Raw genomic sequence first — 20,593 nt, 5'->3', positions numbered from 1 at the left:
ATGGAACTGGGAGCATTTCTGAGAATGCCACCATAGAGGTCCTGGATTTCAGTCTCTTCCCTAGAAGCCTAAATTTGGCTTCCAGGACATCTCTCCTACCCTTCCCTATGTCATTGGTACCTACATGTACCATGACCACCGGCACCTCCCCAGCACTAAACGTAAGTCTGTCTAGATGCAGCTTAAAAGGGAGAGATTCAGCTCAGTTGATATAAGGAGTGTAAGTGTGTAGTCCTTAGCTTCTGGAGCAAGGCCTGACTAAAGGTAACTCTTCCCTGAAGGAAAGGAGTACTTTTTTTGTTGATGCCTTTATGATGGGCTTATTCTTGGATACTAGCTTGCAGGAGCGGCGCTGGGGTATTTGGCATCCTAGGCGGGAGTCCTTCGGTGCTCCTGGTTGTTGGCGGCAGTTCTGCAGCTGGGGGGTCCTTCCGTGGCTCCCAGTCTTCAATGCACTTTGGTGGCGGATCCCGGAGTGAGTGAAGGACCCACCCCAGAATTGCTGCTGAAGACCCAGAGCGCAGAAGGACCCCCTGCTGTCGAATTGCCGCTGAGGGTGGCAAAATGCCGCCCCCCCAAATCCTGGTGCCCTAGGCGACCGCCTAGGTCGCATAAATGGAAGCGCCGGCCCTGTTAGCTTGTGAACCTAGTTGAGGCCCCAAGTTTTAGAGGAGCCCTCTGAAGGCCTCTGTACTCATATTCCATCTGTAGGACATCTCATCTGTGGTTATCTTCATTTGTGCTTGATTGATGAACCCTGGAAGGGGCAGATTATCCAGGGCTCAGCTCTCTTAAGACCAGACTGATGCACTGAAACACTCAGATGCTGCAGAGCAGAGGCCTGGCTGACTGCTGGAGACTGGCCCAGACCTGCACAGCAGACAAAGATATGCAGACTTGCTATCAGATTCAGAAGGACATGTGGCTAGGGTTGCCAGGTAGAAAACAGACCCCGGTGGCTCCGGTCAGCCCCGCCGACAAGGCTGTCAAACGACTGGTCAGCAATGCAGCGGGGGCCCAGGGCTAAGGCAGGCTTCCTACCTGTCTTGGCTCCATGCAGCTCCTGGAAGCAGCCACTAGATCCCTGCAGTCCCTAGGCGCAGGGAGGCTCCACGCACTGCCTCTTCCCAAGTGTCGGGTTTGCAGCTCCCACTGGCTGCGGGTGTGGTGCTTGTGGGTGTGAGGGCAATGAGTAGTGCCACAGAGCCTCTCTGGCTGCCTAGGCATCTAGGGGCCACAGGGACCTGGTGGCCGCTTCCTGGGAACCACAGTAAGGAACACCCCACCCTCCGACTCCCCAATTCCCTGCTCCATCTTGGAGTCCTCTCCCACACCTCAAGTCCCTCATCCCTGTCCGCATCCAAAAGCCTGCACCCCTAGCCAGAGCACTCGCTCCCATGCACCCCACCCCCTGCCCCAGCCCGCTGAAAGAGAACGAAGGTGCGGCGATGGAGGGAGCAACAGGGGCAGGGGGGATGGAGCAACCAAGGGAGGGGGGATGGAGTGAGTGGGAGGCAGGGCAGGGATGTTTGGTTTTGTGCTGTTAGAAAGTTGGCAACCCTACATGTGGCAGACTATTTTGTCATCTCTTGCATAGTTTTCTGTACTTGGGTCAGAAGTGACTAGCTTTGAGATGTTCATTTGAGAAATTAGACAGATACCATAATGGTAACCTTTAGGTTTACTTGAACTGCTTCCAAGGTATGATAGTATGTTGCAAGATCATGTGGAAGCTATTAGTTCTGGTATTGCAATGGTGATGTACTTATCAGACCAAATTCAAAATTAATTTATTATAGGATCAAGAAAAGTACAGCAGACTATTTTCAACAAGGTTAAGAAAGCTAACTACTTCTCTGTTATGTGTGATTCCATTCCAGACCTTTCCCAAATGGAACAAACGCCTCAGGTGTTAATGTTCATACTTTGAAAGATGGAGTGAAAGTCATTCAGAATTTTGTGGATTTCAGTGAAATCCATGCCAGAGGAGCTCAGAGTATTATGGAGGTTATTTTAGAGAAACTGACAAAAGGATGCAGACAGTCCTGTGGCACCTTATAGACTAACAGACGTACTGGAGCATGAGCTTTCGTGGGTGAATACCCACTTCGTTGGATGCACTGATGAAGCGGGTATTCATCCATGAAAGCTCATGCTCCAATATGTCTGTTAGTCTATAAGATGCCACAGGACTCTTTGCTGCTTTTACAGATCCAGACTAACACGGCTACCCCTCTGATTCTTGACAAAAGATGGTTTAGCTGTGGCTGCTAGTCCTGTTGTCCCCTGCAATGACAAAGCTAATATGGCTGCAGCATACAAACATGTTCAAAATTGAATTTAGCACATAAATCAGTATGCATCTTTCATCACATGTGATGCCCTCTCACTGAATCTCATTGGAGAAGCTCCTGACATGGGGAACCAAGTTGTTGTGTTTTTTGGAGTTGTCTTTTCCATGTCTAGTAGTTGGGATGTGTTTGAAAAAACATATTAGCATTACATTAGAATGGCAAAGCACACAACAAGATGGCCAGCCTGGGTAAAGGCAATCGATCCACTATAAAATCAGGTTTAGCTGTTTTTTGATTCTGTAGGCAAGATCAAGATGACACACACATTTAAATTGGAAACTGACAGCCTGCAAATGAACACTTCTTATGGGGTTGAAGTTTGTTGCATTGAGGAGACTGCTGCTTCACGGACTGAAATGTTAGGAATATCCACATAGTTCAAAGAACAGTGTTCTTGAAGGAGAAAGATAATGCAGATGAACTTGCAAAGGATGAAATGTCATCAGATTTCCCTCTCAGCCCCCGTCCCAATTTTTTTTTTTTTGAGTGCCAGGTTTTCAATCCCGTTAGACACAGTATCAACACCATTGGACAACAGGATGCATAAGCATGATGGAGTCAGGAAAAGGTTTGCTTTTTTTGGTGGGTGAGAAACTGAAAAGTCTCAGCAGCAAAGATGTAAAAGGCATGCTTGAAACTTAGCAAGCAGCTACCCTGAACATTTAAATTAGGAGTTTTGGGAATGAAATTGAGCGTTCTGCCAGTTTTTGCAAGCAAATTTTTAAGAGAGACTTGGAAACAGAGCCGCCCATTGATCTCCTTAGCTACATTCTAAAGAGACGCCAGTTTCCCTAACACAAAACAGAATTTCATTTTTTTTTTTTGCTGCCTTCCAGTAACTATGGCCGCTAACAAAAGGAGTTTCTGCAAACTAAAATTAATCCTGGGGCTGAGAGGATAGGAGCTGCTAATCTGGGTGCGGAGAAGACTCATGCCAGAGAGACAGGGTTTATATATCATCCACTGGGTTCATGGGGGACAATGGCTTACCTGATCCCCACTGGCCAATCCATCAGCTCAGTTCATACATTCCTCTCTTCTTCCTCAGCGGAGTGGGGGATCCTTAAAGAGCCACTATCTCTTTTTCCTGCTGGTCCAGCCAAAGACCCCTCCACACTTTTGAGATTGCACGAGGTTCATTTGCTGTTGATTTCAATGAGACCAGGATTACACATCTTCTCCTTGTCTGTACTAAATTCTGAAATGAGTGGTAATAGTTAAAGGACTTGGTAGCTAAAACAGTTTATAGTAAACAAATTAATTTTTCAGTCTTAATGCAGACTATTTCAATCAAACTGGTCATATATATAATATATATGAATGAAAAAATATTTGTTGTCCACATGCCCATAGAGAAAGAGCAAAAATGAATGCTGTGCTTCAGAACTGCTGTAAAGACTCTCAATGGAAACTGAAGCATATGTCTGAATTGATTTATGTGAAATTGGAACTCTGTAGTGACCATTGAAAAGTTGGACTCTTGGGTGTTTTGGGTTATATTTTTCCTTCATGACTTGTTTACTGTTCTTTAGACGTATGATGGTGCCATCGTGATGCATGCTGATGGATTATTTTCTTTTGTTTTTTTAGTTTTTAAGAATTGTTTCAAAGTCAGCACTATGAAATTACATGTTTGGAAAGTAAGAGCTTGTGATAGTGTCTTGGGAACTTTGACTGCTGTTTTTGTTAACTGTTGTTTCTTATGCTCTTATGGTCTCTTTGCTTTAGAATTCTGTTTCTGGATTTTCTCCACTCCCTGGTGGTGCTTACCATGTAAATAAAGTGAAACAGTATACATCTTGTTTAACTGCTCTACTTGTGTGTCGCATGGTGTGTAAACAGCTCAGCTGCTTGCTATGTAGTCTTTATGGCTATATGATAACAGTATAGGTTTTGTTTGCTGGCCACCTGCACCCTGCCTACATGTAGGCATTGGCACTGAGTCACTCCCTCGTATTCTTATTGAATGCTTCTCCCATGTTAGGACTGGAGAAACTTGCCATTTTACAAATGCCTTTTTTACACTGTGCATTACATTTAATCTTAGTAACCTTTCATCATGGCTTCATTTTATTTGTTTATTTTCTAGACTGAATCTATTATATTTGTATCACTAGATATTTTTCCAATGTTAATAACAGCATAACCTTAAAATTGTAAAAGATTTATTGATAGACTCTTAAACAATTTTAATATTGGAAAAAGTTCTGCAATGGGTTGAAAACATAATAGAATTTAGGATTGGAATGAGAAGTATTTGAGTTGTTTTTTTTTTATTTTTAACCTGATAGTTGAGCTTGAAAGCAAATCTGGTGTTACTGTGTGATATTTCTTTAAATAAAATGTCTTCCCTTTCTGTGCAATGTACATTGTGTCCCATTATTAACAGAAGAATCAAAACTGAACTTCGTATGTCTAATGGCTCTTGTATTCAAAAACATAACCTACCTGGTTGGAATAGTAGAATAGATTTATACTTTGCAAATATAGTTCTTTTAAAACTTTTTTCTTAAATTTCTTAATTCTGGGTTTCCTATTGCAAGAGATAACGATATCTTTAGCATCTAAGCAGAATATTTCAAAGAATGCAGTTCTTAACACTTTCTAAATATTAGTGAGGTTGCCATCTAATGGGCATGTGTTTAGAAGAAAAACACAGAACCCTGAACTCAGGTGTTGACAAGTTTGACAAGGGGCACATTCTCTGTGGCATAAGATCCATCTCACTTGTTGCCTTCAAACTCTGAGGTAACATGGAGACACTGTAGGGTCAACCTAGGGGTGTAGAATTGGAGTGCCTTTTGTACTAGGGCATGTCTACACATACAGCACTGCAGCAGTGTAGCTGTATTGATGTAGGGGCGCCACTGTAGCTCGTCTGGTAAAGATGCTCTATGCCAACGGGATAGAGCTCTCCCATCGATGTAATAAAACCACTCCCAAGAGCAGCAGAAGCTATGTTGATAGGATACGCTCTCCTGCCAACATAGTGCTGTGCACACGAGCACTTATGCCAGTGTAACATATTTTGCTCGGATGGTGGTTTATTCACATCCCTGAGCAATGTAAGTTATGCCAACATAGGCTGTAGTGTAGATAGAATCTAATGGTATGAAGTCCAGTCTGGATCTGGAAGCCATATGGGAGTGTTGTCTGTGTTGGATCTGACTCAGTGTTGCAATCCAAGCTGGAAACCAAATGAAAAAAGGTCCTTGTTGCTCTTCATTGTCTCAGATGGTAGAGGAGAGCAAGGACCTCTTGATGGGTCTGAATAAAAGTTACATGCCTTAGTTGATCTTCTTTTACAAGGGGCTAAGTGGTGAGAGTTTGAAAATGTCCTTAACTGCTGGAAGCAATGATTCTTGGTGTCTTGTCTTTTCTTCTAACCAAGCTTAGGTCAGGTATGGTATAGGAACTTGAATGTCATCAAGCGGATATAGGTAAAGTATCATCATTTGTCCTTGTCATTATTGATGAATTTTTCCAAGCTATGGTATGGGAAAGTGGGAAAAGTATTTGCATCTCCTATGCAGTAGATCTCCATACTTAAAGTTCTTTCACATCATTAAGCACAAGGGTAGCTTTGGACTACAGCCAGTTTGGGTACTAATATATAAAGAAGACCAGGATGGGGAAGTAAAGAGGCCGATGGCCCTAGCCCGTGGCTGCCAATTTCTCTTTATTGAGGGAATGTACGTGCAGCAGCTGCATTTCCCCTAAGTATCAGGAGGCATTACAAATTCTTGAAGTACATTGCCTCCCAGAGTTTTCTCTACAGCAGTTTGGTTCGGTACTGCCTTCTACTCCGAGCTGTGCTTGTCTCCTGCTGTAATGTCTGGACAGATTTTTCATGATTAGCATCTATTTGCTTCCTTCCAGGCTCTGGAACAGACATGACCATTGACTTACTGGAGGTGTTTGTTTTCTTGTTTAAGTTTATAATACAGTACTCTGCTAATCATAGTAACCTCCTGTGTTCTGACTCTATTTTTGCATACACTTTTTGTATGGCTATAGGCAAATCTTCTATCTTGAGAAGGAATGTTTGGTCTTTTGGTTAGAAGAGGAGTCTGGACAGCAACACCTTGATTCTATTCCTGTCTCTTATTGCTAATTTGCTGTGTGACTCTGGAAAACTTGCTTAGGTTTCTGGGCCACAATTTATCCTTCTGTAGAAAGGTTATATTAACTAATATCCACTTATGTGTAGTTTAATTTGCATACGTACTCTATTATCCTTGGCTGCAAGATGGAATAAAAATGCAGAGTATTGTTTCTTTCTTGTCTGAGACGCATCTATTTTAGTGTCATATTCATACTACTGAGTGTTTAATCCCTTGATGCCTACGTTGAATTTCATAATACATACCATTGAAGTGATGTAGAATTTAAAAATCTAGGGAATACTTTCTTTTAGCAAATCTAATTTTGAAAAAAATTCTATTGAGGTATAACATATTCATCACATGGCTTAGTAATACTTCTTTCCCTTGTGTTCCATTCCTCTCTTTTCCCTTTAACTTCTGGTCAAACTACCTTTAACCTTTAAAACGAGGGATCCCAGTAGGAAACTGTTGTTTTTTGATAAATTTTATGTGTATAAAGGGCAGAGAACTCAGAATAATGTGGTTAATAGCTTATATACACTAAAGGAACCTTTTGTGCGAGTTTTTCATTGCTTTCAAAGCCAAGTTGAATGGGCTCCATTTATTTTTGTAAATGGGTATTTTATTCTTTATTCCATTGAAATCTAAGAATTCCTTTTAAATCAGTCTTTTTATTCCAATATTTTATTCTGATTAAATTTATGACACTAAATCGTATCTGCTAAATCCCTGCCCCAGAGAATATAGTCAAAGCTATTAAAGGCCAACAAAGACAAGACCCAGCATGGCCATTCTGTTAATTAAGGGTATGGACAACTTGAGGAGGAAAATGAGGAGAGAAGTGGCTTGAAAGGAAGTATTTATGAGGAAAGGGAGAGGGCAGAGTGTGCTTGCTGGACAAACCTAGGGAGGATAGTGTAAGTGTAGTATGCAGTATCAATTGTGGCATTTGGTTAAAATTTGAAGACCTAGTAACTTCCCTTAGCTCTTTGTATGCTCATTACATTAGGTGAGTTTTGGCATGTATTGTAACTTGACAGTCTCTTCAATGAAGACCTGATGTTGCATTAGAGCCCCTTCCTGGAATGTGTCTATGAGCCCTTACGATCTGGGGTACAGGAGTAGCTGGCCCTTCATGGATTCTTCATCTGACCAAAAAAAAAAGTTTCATTAAAATAATAAGTGAGTGATGCTTACAGTTGGAATGAAGCATATACACATTTTTTTTTCTCTGGAGCTCTGATTGTAGAACCTTTGTTAGTCTGCATGAATAAAGGCACGCAAATGATCAAAGAAAAGAGAAAAATAACTAGCAAAATTGAAGAAGATTGTGTCCTATTTGCACTAGCAGGACAGAACTGAATTGAGGGGAGCCTGGAAGAGAGAGAGAGCTAAATTTAGTCCAAGAGAGGGTCAATCAAGGCATTTACATGGATGTGTTTTAGCAGGGAGAATAAGAACGATAAGGTTATTTTTGGTGATATTAAAGGGGTGGATGCAGCGATTGATTTGTGCATGTGCCATATTGTCATGTGCATTGTTGCACACATACACTAGGTATAAGTGCAAATACACAATGTATGTGGGAGCATCAGGCATTGTGTGTTTGCAATTTGGCAAGGATTACATATAATTTGGAAAATATAAACTAATCTAAAAAATGTGACCTTGGGAGACATGACAGTTGCACTACCATCAGCCCTTACTATGAGGGAGCCTTCTCCCTGACATCCTTGGCCAAGTGTTAGATCCACTCCAACCCCTTAGTCCTCTGAGCATCCCGCGGAGTGCCAAGCTGCTTATCCACTGAACACTCGCAAAATTACCAAACCGCTGTTCCAAAGGAACAGTACACTGCAGCTTACTAGTTACTCCCTAGACACCAGCTCACACCTAGACACATAACATGAATCTGTTTACAGTGAAAATTTGAATAAGTTGATTTAACAAAGAACAAGGATTCAAATGATAGCAAACAGAAATATTGGAGAAAAGGATTACAGATAAAATCAGTGTGTGTTCTATAGCCTAAACTTACTTAGTAAGATACCCTCTTGTCTAATATGGTAGTGCTTTACCCAAAGCACTACCACCGTGCTTCTCCACCAGGATAGTTGAGACCACCCTTTCTAACCCCTTCACTAGATCAAGACCTCTGGCAACTTGTCTCCCAAGATGAAGGATGGCTGGACATCTTTCTGTATCCCTAGGAATGTTAGACCAATCCTTTGTTTTTCACGTGTAAAACAAGGTGTGTTCACCCTACCTGCTAATTTCTTCCCTCTGCAGCATCTTCATTGCACACTGAGTCAATGCTGAATTGACTTCCATGGTAGGACATATAATATAGATTGGGTAAACACAGAAAGAAGTATCTCCCATCTTCTGTTGTAGTGGACTCAGTCTCAAGGCACACTACTTCAGAGTGACCTGCCCTTAACTGTAAGGCCTTATGTACATATATTAGAAATTATGTTCTTATCTCCTTCCATATTATCTGTATGCGCATTTCACAAAGATTATGATCAGTGTGACACAGGCCTTCAGTAGAAACATAATGTGACTGACTCTAGTGAAACAGAATGTAAATATCAGACCCCGGGAATACCTATAACCCTTACATGTCACTGTGCCCTTTGCCATTTGTCATCAAGAGGTCCTTGGGTCACATCTGATATAGAATGGAGGCAACAGAGAGGAATTAGGAGGGAATCTAAATTCACTTTTGGAGAGACTGGACCTAATTCTGGTGTAAGAGCAGAGCAGCTCCATTCACTTGAATACAGTCACTCTGGATTTACCTTGAGCTGAGTTTAGAATCTGGTCCATGGAGTCTGTGCTGGCGTCTGGGCATACAAGAGGTGGATGATATAAGACTGGGAAGGGGAAAGATGTGGGAACTGGCTACATAATAAAGGTAGCTGAACCCTGGGATGAAGTGTCTGAGAGAGCATTGAGGGGGATGATGGTGAGTTCAAAGAAGAAGGCGGATGAAGAGGCATAGAAGGAACTGAAGTGCTAGTGAAAGTACATTCAGCAAAAGTAGGATAATGGCCAGGTGAGCAGAGATTTGTAGAAACCCGAGATGAGATCTTGGCTCCATTGACGTGAAGGGTAAAACTTTCACTGACTTAATTGCGGCAAGGATTTCACCCCAGGAGCTGACAGAAAAAGGAGAATGATCAACAATGAAATAATGAAGAAATCTATCATTCGTTGCACAGACATTTAGATCCATCTGACTTTTATAGATGTTGGTTAATTTGATCAAGGTGTTAATCAAAAAATTATTTAGACAGTTGTTTCTTGATTCAAAAATATTATCTGATGACATGATTATACAAAATCATTAAAGCATGCTTAACTGTATTGTGTTAATCCTGCAATGATTCTTTCCATCTTCATTATCAACACTGCATTTTTCAGGCAAATTTTAGGAAATTTAATGTTTAGAATGACCAGCTTGCATTTGAGCTTTAAATCTTTTTCATGGATTTATTCAGCTACACAAATTAAAACATCATAGTAAATGAATGTTTAGCTTGTTTGTATTGTGTTATGTGATTTTTCCTCCTTTTTATCATGCTACATAAAATGCTCAAACTGTATAGATAACTCTATTGAGAGTGGAGAAGTGAGAGTTAGAACTTCTGGGTTTAATTCCCAGGTATGTCACTGACTCGTGTGACCCTGAGCAAGGCACTTACCCCTCTGTGCTTTAGTTGTTTGATCTGTAAAATGAGGATAATACAAACCTACTTCACAGGGCTTTTATAAGGCTTAATTAATATTTTATAAATAAATTTTGAGTTCCTCAGATGAAAGATACTATGTAAGTGCAAACTTCTATTGCTCTTAGTTGTGTTGTTCCCTCCCCCGCCCCCAAGCAAACAAGGAAACTATACTGAGGGGGAAAATATGTTTTGTGTTTGTTTTTTTTAAATCTTGGACCTCAAGAATTTTAGGAATACAAAGACCTGTCCCAGGTGTCATTTTCATTTTCTATTCCGCACATCATCTTCTATTCCTTTCATATCCTTTATCCTTCTGTTCCCCAGAAACAAACCTAGGTGTACTGGGGAAACAAATCTAGGCATGACTACAGCCCATTTATGTTTGTTTTGCTTGGTAACATAGTGTAAGTTTGTCAGCCTTTATATCAAACAAGGTGGTTGGTTTTAACTCCTTTACTAACTTGGAAAATGGCTATCAACTTTATTTCAATTCATTTTATAATTATGAAGACTTCTTTTCAATCAGCTTAGTCTTTCCAAATGGGGGAAAATCCAATTCTGGCAAGAGAGTCATGGTGAAAACTAGATGTTATAACTACTAGACTGTGATGATCAAAATGTTTAAATGTGTAAAATGCAGGAACCAATTAAAGCTGCTTGCAATAAGGCTTTTCAAGAACAAAATTCCTTAGATATCCTTAGTGCTCTTTCTCTAGGCGAGAGTGGTGATCGCTCTGAATTTGTTTGCAGTAATGGACAAGGCCAAATGGCTTCTGTTATGTTGCCCCCTTAATAACTCATCAAAGGGTTGTGTGAATCATCATTACTTCTCACTACCAATTGTAAAATGAGCACATTCTTTTCCAATCAAAATGCTTGCTGTTCTTGCTCTCAACTGGTAGGCTCTTCCCAGTTTTTCTGGGTATGAACCTTTCTGACCCCAAAGCTAATCTGTTCAGGCACAGGTATCTGCCATACAAAGCAGTCTTCATCGCTGGAGTTTGAGTGGTTATCACTGTCTGCTCCTCTGCTCAAATTAAAACCCTAAAATGGTTTGGGCCTGTGTTAGAGTGGTAGGACTAATTTTGATCTCATTTACACTATGATAAAAATCAGGAGTTATCCCATAGAAGTTAGTGAGGTGACACCAAAGAAAAAGTGGTATAAGCAAAATTAGAATCTGGTTCTGTGTCTCTGGTGTGAAACCAAGAAAGCTGAGATCACTTAGTGCTTGGCATTGTAATTCCTCTGTTTTAAGCAGGAGCTGATAGTGGGGCATTTTCAGTGAAGGGCACTATACTTGGGGAACTTGCATCTCCTCCAGGGCCAGCTCCAGGTTTTTTGCCACCCCAAGCAAAAAATTTTTTGGCTGTCCCCCACAGCCCTTCCCCAGCCCTGGGCTCCCCCTACACGTCCCTGCCACCCCAGCTCTGGGCTCTCCCCTCCACTTGCACCCCCTGCCGCCCCAACCCTGGGCTCTCCTCCCCACTCCACCTGCCGTCCCAACACCAGTGCTGACTCTGCCACTTCCCCCTCGCCTCCAGCCAGTCCAGGCTGGCAGGGTCGGGATAAGCAGCGGGCACCTATTTCTTGTAATGAGATTTTTCATTAAGTAGGTTGAATACAAATTTTTTTGGAACTAACCGTTTCCAAACTTCAATATTTCCTATTATTTTCATATCCTTAGCACATATACCTAAAACCTAATAGACATTTTATTTAAGAACATTTTCAGTAAGTCTTCTCTGTCTAAGAGAACTTAAATTTATAAAAATACTCTTATGTCACAGGGATATTATAAATGTTTATTAACTATAGTATTCAGGAAAATGTTTTTTTTTTTGTTTGCAAACAGTGGAAACCAAATCAGAGAACTTTAATATGTATTAGAACCATCAATATGAAAAAACAAATTAATTACTCTGAACCTATAGGTAGAAAAATGTTAATGTGTAACAGGTTTTAAATGCACATTGGGCTGAATATATCTAGGAGGCACACTGTCTGAATACCCTATTTCTGTGGTTAAATGCACTAGTAATGCATTTGATTGTGGTGTTGTGTATGGGTGGTAAACAAAGATCCCCAATCCTGCAAACACTTAGGTCTTGCATTTAAATTTGGAAAATGTAGGTAGACACATTGAAGTCACTGAAACTGCTCCTGTGCTTAAAATTAAGCAAGTGTGCAAATGGCTGCAGGTTTGAGCATTTAATGCTGCCAAGTTTTTAAAAATTCATATATTCAAAAGTGCACTTAGCCACACAAACCACAGACAGTACAGAAAAACAAGAAAACTATAGAACATTTTGAATCATCTGTTTGTTGAACTTTTACAGTCTAACCTGATGCACTAGCTCTAGTCCAGGTAGCAGCAGTACTCAGGGGAAAAAAGGATTGGGGGGAAGGAATGTTTTTGGTTTTATCTGTAATGTATTGTAATTATAAACATGAACAATATGTGTGTGTGGGGGGAGCATGTTTTTATATTTCAGAGCTCACAGATTGCAAATTACATGTAGGCGTCTTAAAACAGCTGGCTCTCCTGGTTACCTAACTTCCTCCTCTTGAGAGCAAAATATAGAAAAGAAAACAACAAAAGTAGTATAAATGTTAGTGTCTGAATGCTGGGAAGAAATTTATCTGGTTTACCAGCTCCACTGACCAATCAGATCTACTCTGCAGTGGTGAGTTTATTACAGACTAAAGCCCTGATCTTGCAAACATGTATGGTCATACATAACCTTATTCACATAAGTAATCAGTCTTCAGTGGGCCACTGCTCATATGAGGAAAGTTGCGCACTTGTTTACATTAAAAATGGAGATGGGATGTCAGTGATTAACAAGTTAGCCTGCCCAAGAAGTGGGATAATCTGCAAAGTGAACAGTTAGAGCTCATAGTGTTAGTTAATTAGACAGCGGTTTGAAAACAAGTTTTCTGTAATTTGGTAACATAAAGCGAAGGCATCCACTTCTACAAATGACAGAAGGAAGCAATGTGACCCCTCCTTAAGTTAGAAAATGTGGAATGTAACAAAGTTAATTCCTTTGGAGAACTCAGGAAGTACAATTGATAAACATTGTTGGGTATGTATTTTATAGTTGTATCAAGCATGGTAAGTCTAGGTAAAGGGTGCATGTATAGAAACACTATTTGATTTTATTCATTTGTGTGTATACATATATGTTTATATATATATATATACACAAATGAGTAAAATCAAATAGTGTTTCTAGCCATCCAAGACAAATTTATTTTAGGATCAAACAGTTTAACAATTTCAAATGACGTCGATGTCATAAACAGGTAGCTAAGGGTTAATGTTTCTTTTACCTGTAAAGGGTTAACAAAGGGAACCAAACACCTGACCAGAGGACCAATCAGGAAACCGGAATTTTCAAAGCTCAGGGAGGGAAGTTTTTGGGTGTGTGTTCTTTGTTCTGTTCTAGTGCTCTCTCGGCTCTGAGAGAGGATCTCTCTATCTTCAGGCTTTCTAATCTTCTGTTTCCCAGTTGTAAGTATAGGTATAAGACAATATAGATTTTTATATTGTTTTTGTATTTACATGTGTGTAGTTGCTGGAATGTTTTAAATTGTATTTCTTTTTGAATAAGGCTGTTTATTCATGTTTTCTTTTAAGCAATTGACCCTGTATATTGTCTTCTTGATACAGAGACCATTTTTATGTCTTTTTCTTTCTTTTTATAGAAAGCTTTCTTTTTAAGACCTGTTGGATTTTTTCCTAGTGGAGGCTCAGGGGGGATTGAGCCTGCAGCTCACCAGGGAATTGGTAGGAGGGACAAGAAGGAGGGGGAAAGGTGAATTTTCCTCTCTGTTTTGTAATTCCAGGAGTTTAAGTACAGTAATCTTCCAGGGTAACCCAGGGAGGGGAAGACTGGGAGGAGGTAAAGAGGGAGAAGGGAAGTGGGTTATTTCCCTTTGTTGTGAGACTTAGGGCATCTGAGTCTTGGGGTCCCCCAGGGAAGGTTTGGGGAGACCAGAGTGAGGCCGGCACTGATTCCTGTCTGGTGGCAGCGCTATCAGATCCAAGCTGGTAATTAAGCTTGGAGGGTTCATGCAGGCACCCACATTTTGGACGCTAAGGTTCAGAATTGGGACTTATGCTTATGACAGTCCAGAAAGTCTTTTTTCTTATGTGGTGTAAATACGGATTTGCTCAATTGCAATGGCAGATTGAGAAATTTTTCAACACACATTTTTTATTTATTTAAAAGAGACGGAGGGGGGTTAGGAACGGTGGAGGGGACTGTATGGGTAAAGAAGAAACCCGTAATTATTCCGTTCTAGACCTTGCTGTACACTCACATGGTCACAGCATGTAATGTGTACCATTGTAATTCATAAATGCTGAATAGTAATGCCGTATGTTTGTAACTGTCTTTGCATGCTTCAATCTTAATTGTCGATTTCATATGGCACTCCACATTCCAGGCCCTCCTGCAGCAAAAGGAAATTAGTTGGTTTGAATCTCTTTTTCTTTGTACTGTTTCATTGCAAGAGCTAATGTCAGGCTGTCAGAGTTTGTGTTATCAAAGTGCATTCAGAAAGATTACAGTAGTTTTTTATCAATTTTTAAACTCTTTTATTAAAACATAGTTTAAATGAAACAAATCTTACAGCTAAATCCATTTCCTTTTTTGTCTTTCCCCCATTAAAGTCAGTTTATGTAAGTTTATAAGGAACTTAGTGTCAAGGTCTTATTTCCCATCAAGTTTGCCCACTTTGTGTTTCTGAACAAGTGAAGAAAAGTGAAATGTCACAGCATATTATATATCCAATTCTCACTCTTTATTATCTTTTGGTTTTAGGTGGTAGAGTGACCAGCCCCAGGATTTTTTTTCTACCTGACTCAGAATAATGGATATAAAAGACCGAAGACACCGCTCTCTAACAAGAGGTCGCTGTGGGAAGGAATGCCACTATACAAGTTCTTCATTGGACAGTGAGGACTGCCGAGTACCAACTCAGAAGTCCTATAGCTCAAGTGAGACATTGAAGGCCTATGATCATGACACCAGAATGCACTACGGAAATAGAGTTTCTGACCTAGTTCACAGGGAGTCAGACGAGTTTCCAGGACAAGGTATGTGTAAGGCACAACAATTTTTTTTCCTTTTTTTTTGGTCCAAATAATCCCTGGTACACTAGCCGCTGTCAGTGATGTATATGTCTGCATGCCAGTAGCATTAGAAATGCATGTAAAATGGAGAAAGGATAATGCTTGTAATTCTACCTGTTTAAAGCAGGAACAGGGTTGCATTTTCTATTAGGAAATTCATTCCTTTCCATTGTCACATTAAGCTGGGAACATTTAGGCTTCCGATCCTGTCAGAAGTCACCTTCTGTAAGTGAGGCAAACCTAGATCACTGTGTTAACATATATTTTAAATAGAGAAGCACTAATGACTCCTAACCAGCTGTCATATTTGTCATATATTGGCAAATATTATGACCTTACAGTATGTTATCTGTATTAGTTTTAGGTATAATAGTGACATTTTCACGTTGCTTTTTGTTTCTTTGATAGATTGGCTGTATTACTAAAATGGGTAAAACATTGTGATTAGCATACAGTAATTACTAATCTGGTACCTTGGAATTTCTCCCCTGTTTCTAACATGTATAATAGAAATAGAATGCTGTTTCTTTTGGCTTCATTTTGTCACTGCAGTTGGGTTATACTTCATTTAATAACACAAATAGCAGGAGGAAACACATAATTAATAAATGGCTATAATATATTAGCACCTCACTGAGATTCTAAAACTCATATTAAATTTCAATTTTACACAATTCCCTTTGCATTAACATATATGCAATTTGAATATGCAATATAAAATTGTTTGCTTCAAATATCTATCTAAATTCTACTGAATGAAAGAGAATCTAAACTTCTCTAAGAAATAGCTTAAAATATTTCTCTTTCGGTTAGTTCCTCACTGAACATGTTTCTGCTTCTATTTTGTGAGTTGTCTTAGTAAAGTGAAACACAGCATAATTGTGTGTGTTTTCAGGTGAGGGGGAGGGACATGTAAACATTGCTTCAGATGAGCAGTCGTTGCTTCATTAGATTTGTCGTAAACAGATAGCTAAGGGTTAATGCCTCTTTTACGTGTTAAGGGTTAAGAAGTTCACCTAGCCTAGCTGACACCTGACCAGAGGAACCAATGGGGAAACAAGATGTTTCAAAAGGAAGGAGGGAAGTTTCCTTTGTTTAGTCAATTTTTCATTTCAGCTAGAGTGGAAAAGATCAAGGAACCAGTCTCTTATCAGAGTAGTAAATTTTAGAAAGGAATAAATAGGTTTATGTTTATTTTCTTTTGTACTTGTCTTGGTGCAAATTAAGGGAATTATCAAATTTGGGTATTCTTGTGTATATTAAGATTTTTGCCCAGGGGAATATCCTGTGTTTTCAAGTTATTGTCTGTGAGATTAGCTGATATGCTGTCTCCCAGAAGTTGTTTTTTTTCTTTCTTTTACCTTTCTTTTCTTTAATTAAAAGCCTTCTTTTTAAGAACCTGATTGATTTTTCCTTGTTTTAAGATCCAAGGGGATTGGATCTGGACTCACCAGGAATTGGTGGGGGAAAGAAGGGGGGATGGTTAAATTCTCCTTGTGTTAAGATCCAAGGGATTGGATCTGGACTCACCAGGGAATTGGTGAAGGAGTCTCTCAAGGCTAACCAGGGAGGGGAAGGTTTTGGGAGGGGAAAGGGAGTGATCCGGACACTGAGAATTCTGGATGGAGGTAGCGATACCAGATCTAAGCTGGTAATTAAGCTTAGAAGTGTCCATGCAGGTCCCCACATCTGTACCCTAAAGTTCAGAGTGGGAGTGAGACCTATAACAAGATTCATTAGAATCTTTTGCTTCATTAGATTGTCACTTGCCCCAAAATTGCATAGAGGGGAGCTAAAAAGTAAATCAGTTCCACATGAAGAATTAGATGTGGTTTAGTATGTAACGTTTGAGTGGATTTAGGCAGCTTGAACTTATTAATATGCCCTGTCTTCTTACTCCCCCAAGGAGGAAATAAATCTGTTAGTAAATATCATGTTAACCTAGGACTCCTCTACCTTTTAAGGCTACCAGTCTAATAGAATCCTATCTCCCTAACAACATGAGATTATTCTCTACAGCACAAGAATAAGAGGCCGCACTGCCCGCCAGCCTGCTCCAGCTCCACTGTATCCCATGAATGGTCAGTCCTGAGACAGGTGCCTTTACTGGTTCTAGTCCCATCGATAGACCAGGTACCATTGACTCTGGGGAGACTGGGGGAAGGTTTACACTAGAAGCACTACATTACCTGCACTGATGCAGCTGTGCCACTGTAGCACATCTGGTGAAGGTGGTCTATGCCAATAGGAGAGTACTCTCCTATCAGCATAATGACTCCACCTTCAAGAGAAGCAGAAGCTATGTTGGCGGGAAAACATCTCCCACTGATATAGCGTGCAGGTCACTGTAACTTGCATAATTGGTGGGGAGTGTCTTTTTCATGCCCCTGAGGAACACAAGTTAGATCAACTTTAGAGGTAGTGTAGACCTGCCCTCAGAAGCACTTCTGGCCCTCATGAACTGTTTGCCCTGAAAGGAATGAGGTCTCCATGTGTCCTAGTCCATTCACCTCTGCAGAGGGCTCCATCTCCTGCAATACATCTACCTCCTGGCTGTACTTCTCCAATACATCTTGTTCTGATGGCTCTGTCGGTACCACCTTTAATGCAGGACCGTGACTCCTCTGAATTTGAGGATATGGACATTGGGCACAGTCCACCGCTTCTGTTATGGGAACACGACTACCGGAGGGTTCCAATGGCTCTGTGGCATTTCCTCCTGTGCGTTACCCAAGAAGCTGGTGTCTGGCTCCTTGGCAAAGTACAACAGCAGCAGGATCAACCAGGTTGGCCATATTGGAACTCATGGCCCCAATATACGCCTTCAGAACAGTCTCGTTTGGCTTCAAAGAACTCCCTTGTTTCACTGCCCTGCCCTTCATCCGGTAGACATCCAGCAATGGAGTTTGATGATGCACCGATCAGCCCAGCTCCAGTTGATCTGAAGAGGTTCCCTTCGTTTCCAAATACAAGTGTGTCATCATCACCTTCCTCCCTTCCAGACGACTATCTTCAGATTCAAGAACTCCTACAGACAATAGCCAATGCTCTTGAGATCCCACTGGAAGAGGTGCAGGGCAGTCTGCACCAATTGTTAGGCATTCTGCATGCATCAGTACTGGCAAGGGTGGCCTTACCATTTAACACTGTTCTTCAGCTATTGCACACCATGTGGCATACCCCGGCAACATGTGCACTGATCCTGAAGAGGGCTGAGAAAAGATACTACATTCCTCCCCGCCCCCTCAAACGGTCAGAATTTTTATTTTCACACCTTCTTCTAACTCCTTGGTAATACAGCCTGTGTCAGAGTGGACCAAACAACACCACCAGAGACTAGACTTCATGGATTGAAAGGTCTTCTCCTCAGCTGGACTACAGTTCCATATCTCTAACTACTTGGCACTGATGGCCAGCTATGACTTTATAAACTATGGAAGAATTTGCACATAAGTTCTTCGAGAGAGATGTCCCTGTGGGTGCTCCACTTTAGGTGTCGGTGCGCCCCTGCGCCTTTGATTGGAGATTTTTACAGCAGTACTCCTACCGACCACACATGTTTAGAACCTGTCACTCACCCTGAATATGTCGCTAGAGAGCATGCGCGGCCGGTACCCTCAGTTCCTTCTCTACCGCCCCCGGCTTGAGACGGAGCTCAGCAGACTCCTTAATATTTCTTTCCTCATCTTAAAATACCTGTAGTTAGCCAGTTTTTTCTCTGGTTACTTAGCTCTTAGTTAGTGTTACCTACTTTTCTTCCTACTAGTTAAAAAAAAAAAAAATTCTCGTTCTGTCAGCCGCTTCAAATATCTGGCTCCAAGGCTTAAGCGCTGCTCCTCTTGAAGGATCTATCCTTTCTTATGTGGGCACTCTAAAGTGTATAAAAGCATTGGGGGACAGTCATCATTAGCCCAGAAATGCCCTCACTGGCACTAAGGTTAGCTCATAGAGCTGGGACCGGACAGGGAGTTAAAGTTAAAATTCTTTCTACTTCAAAAATCCTGCAGTCTGCCTCAGCCTGGCGCGGACTCTGCCTCCAAACCAGCTAATCTCAAAAAACTAAGAAGACAGCTGAAAAGAGAAACTCAAATCAAGAGGAAAACTTGCAGCTGCTAACCTCCTCCTGTAGCTCATCATTCTTACAGCTCGTCAGTTTCCCGCCTGAGTGTTGAGCGGAGACGGTATTCCGGTACTTGTGCTACAACCCGCGCTTGCTTTCGCGCGGCAGCGCGAGGCTCTTGGTGCAGAGGCGACAGGCTGTCAGTTGCCTGCCTCGATTTGTGGCACCCTATCGGTGCGACTGAACTGAAATGCTACACCAACACTCGCACCGATGGAGGCCGGAGGCACCGCAGCCGGCCTATTAATAGATGGCAACATCTGTGGCACAGCATTACTGACGCTACTTGGCATGACAGACAAATAACTCGTGTCCACCTGGGTTTCCTCACAGGATCTTTATGTGCTTGCTAAGACTGCCCACGTTAAATTACCCATCAAGTGACCTCCATTTCAACCTACCTGCACTCGCCCTTTTTTAGGGTGGCTCTCTATACAATGACTTCGGTCAAGCAGCCTTCCTCCAGTGAGCAGGAGTCTGAACACAGCTGCTGTGGCCAGTGCAATCGGATTCTACCCTCACAGTCATGTCCCCCGTGGACACAGGAAAACTGTTCACACAACTCAAGATCCCACCTCCTGGGGTGTTCACCTGAGATGGCACTGCTATCTTTGTTCCAACACCATGGCAGTATTGGTCTCCGTGGCATTTCCTCGGCAGCGTCCGCAGTACTCTACTAACACTAACTCGAAGTCAAATCCTTTTGACCGCCACTGGCGGCACCTCCCATTCCTCAGGCATCAATTAACCCCAGCTCTGACCAGTATTACCTGATGTACCACTGATCCCAATACTGAGAAGGTCGTTACTATTCTTCCCCCTCCACTGCCAATACCAGATGGATTTTCAAAACTCCAAGATCTCTTCAGAAAGGTTTGCCAATGGAGCTACAAATCAATTTGAGGAGTAACCTGACCACCCACAGACATCAGCTAACAGACTCTGCAACCATTTCGTCATCCGACTGGCATTATCAATTAACTCCAGGCCTTCTGGGACTGCTAATCCATCTGGCAGACCAAGCCACAGCCACTACTTGCAACAGGCGGACCCGGAATACTTCATTCCCTCCAATGGGCTCTGAATTTCCTTTTCTACCATGTGGGCCAAACTCTTTGGCTAGTGGACGCAGGCCA

General features: G+C 41.5%; 1 protein-coding gene and 1 long non-coding RNA gene across 3 annotated transcripts in view; both read left to right on the top strand.

Annotated features, from left to right (window-relative positions):
* LOC142047116 (uncharacterized) overlaps positions 1–15,052 on the top strand; it is a 753,995-nt gene extending 738,943 nt beyond the window's left edge. Inside the window, exon 6 of the long non-coding RNA XR_012656296.1 lies at positions 15,027–15,052. This is a non-coding gene — a long non-coding RNA (uncharacterized LOC142047116). The remainder of the gene's footprint in view (positions 1–15,026) is intronic.
* A 5-nt stretch (positions 15,053–15,057) lies between these two features.
* The window catches only part of TENM2 (teneurin transmembrane protein 2), an 851,854-nt gene continuing 846,318 nt past the window's right edge, over positions 15,058–20,593 (top strand). For both annotated transcript variants that reach the window (XM_075068078.1, XM_075068077.1), the window contains exon 1: positions 15,058–15,301. In XM_075068078.1, the coding sequence (XP_074924179.1) occupies positions 15,076–15,301 (226 nt within the window). In that variant the 5' untranslated portion in view covers positions 15,058–15,075. The remainder of the gene's footprint in view (positions 15,302–20,593) is intronic.

This window comes from Chelonoidis abingdonii, chromosome 7 (assembly GCF_003597395.2).
Source record: "Chelonoidis abingdonii isolate Lonesome George chromosome 7, CheloAbing_2.0, whole genome shotgun sequence".
In the NCBI taxonomy this organism is placed as follows: Eukaryota; Metazoa; Chordata; order Testudines; family Testudinidae; genus Chelonoidis; species Chelonoidis abingdonii.
The sequence above is the reverse complement of the archived record's forward strand: the minus strand, read 5'-3'. Positions and strand labels throughout refer to the sequence as shown.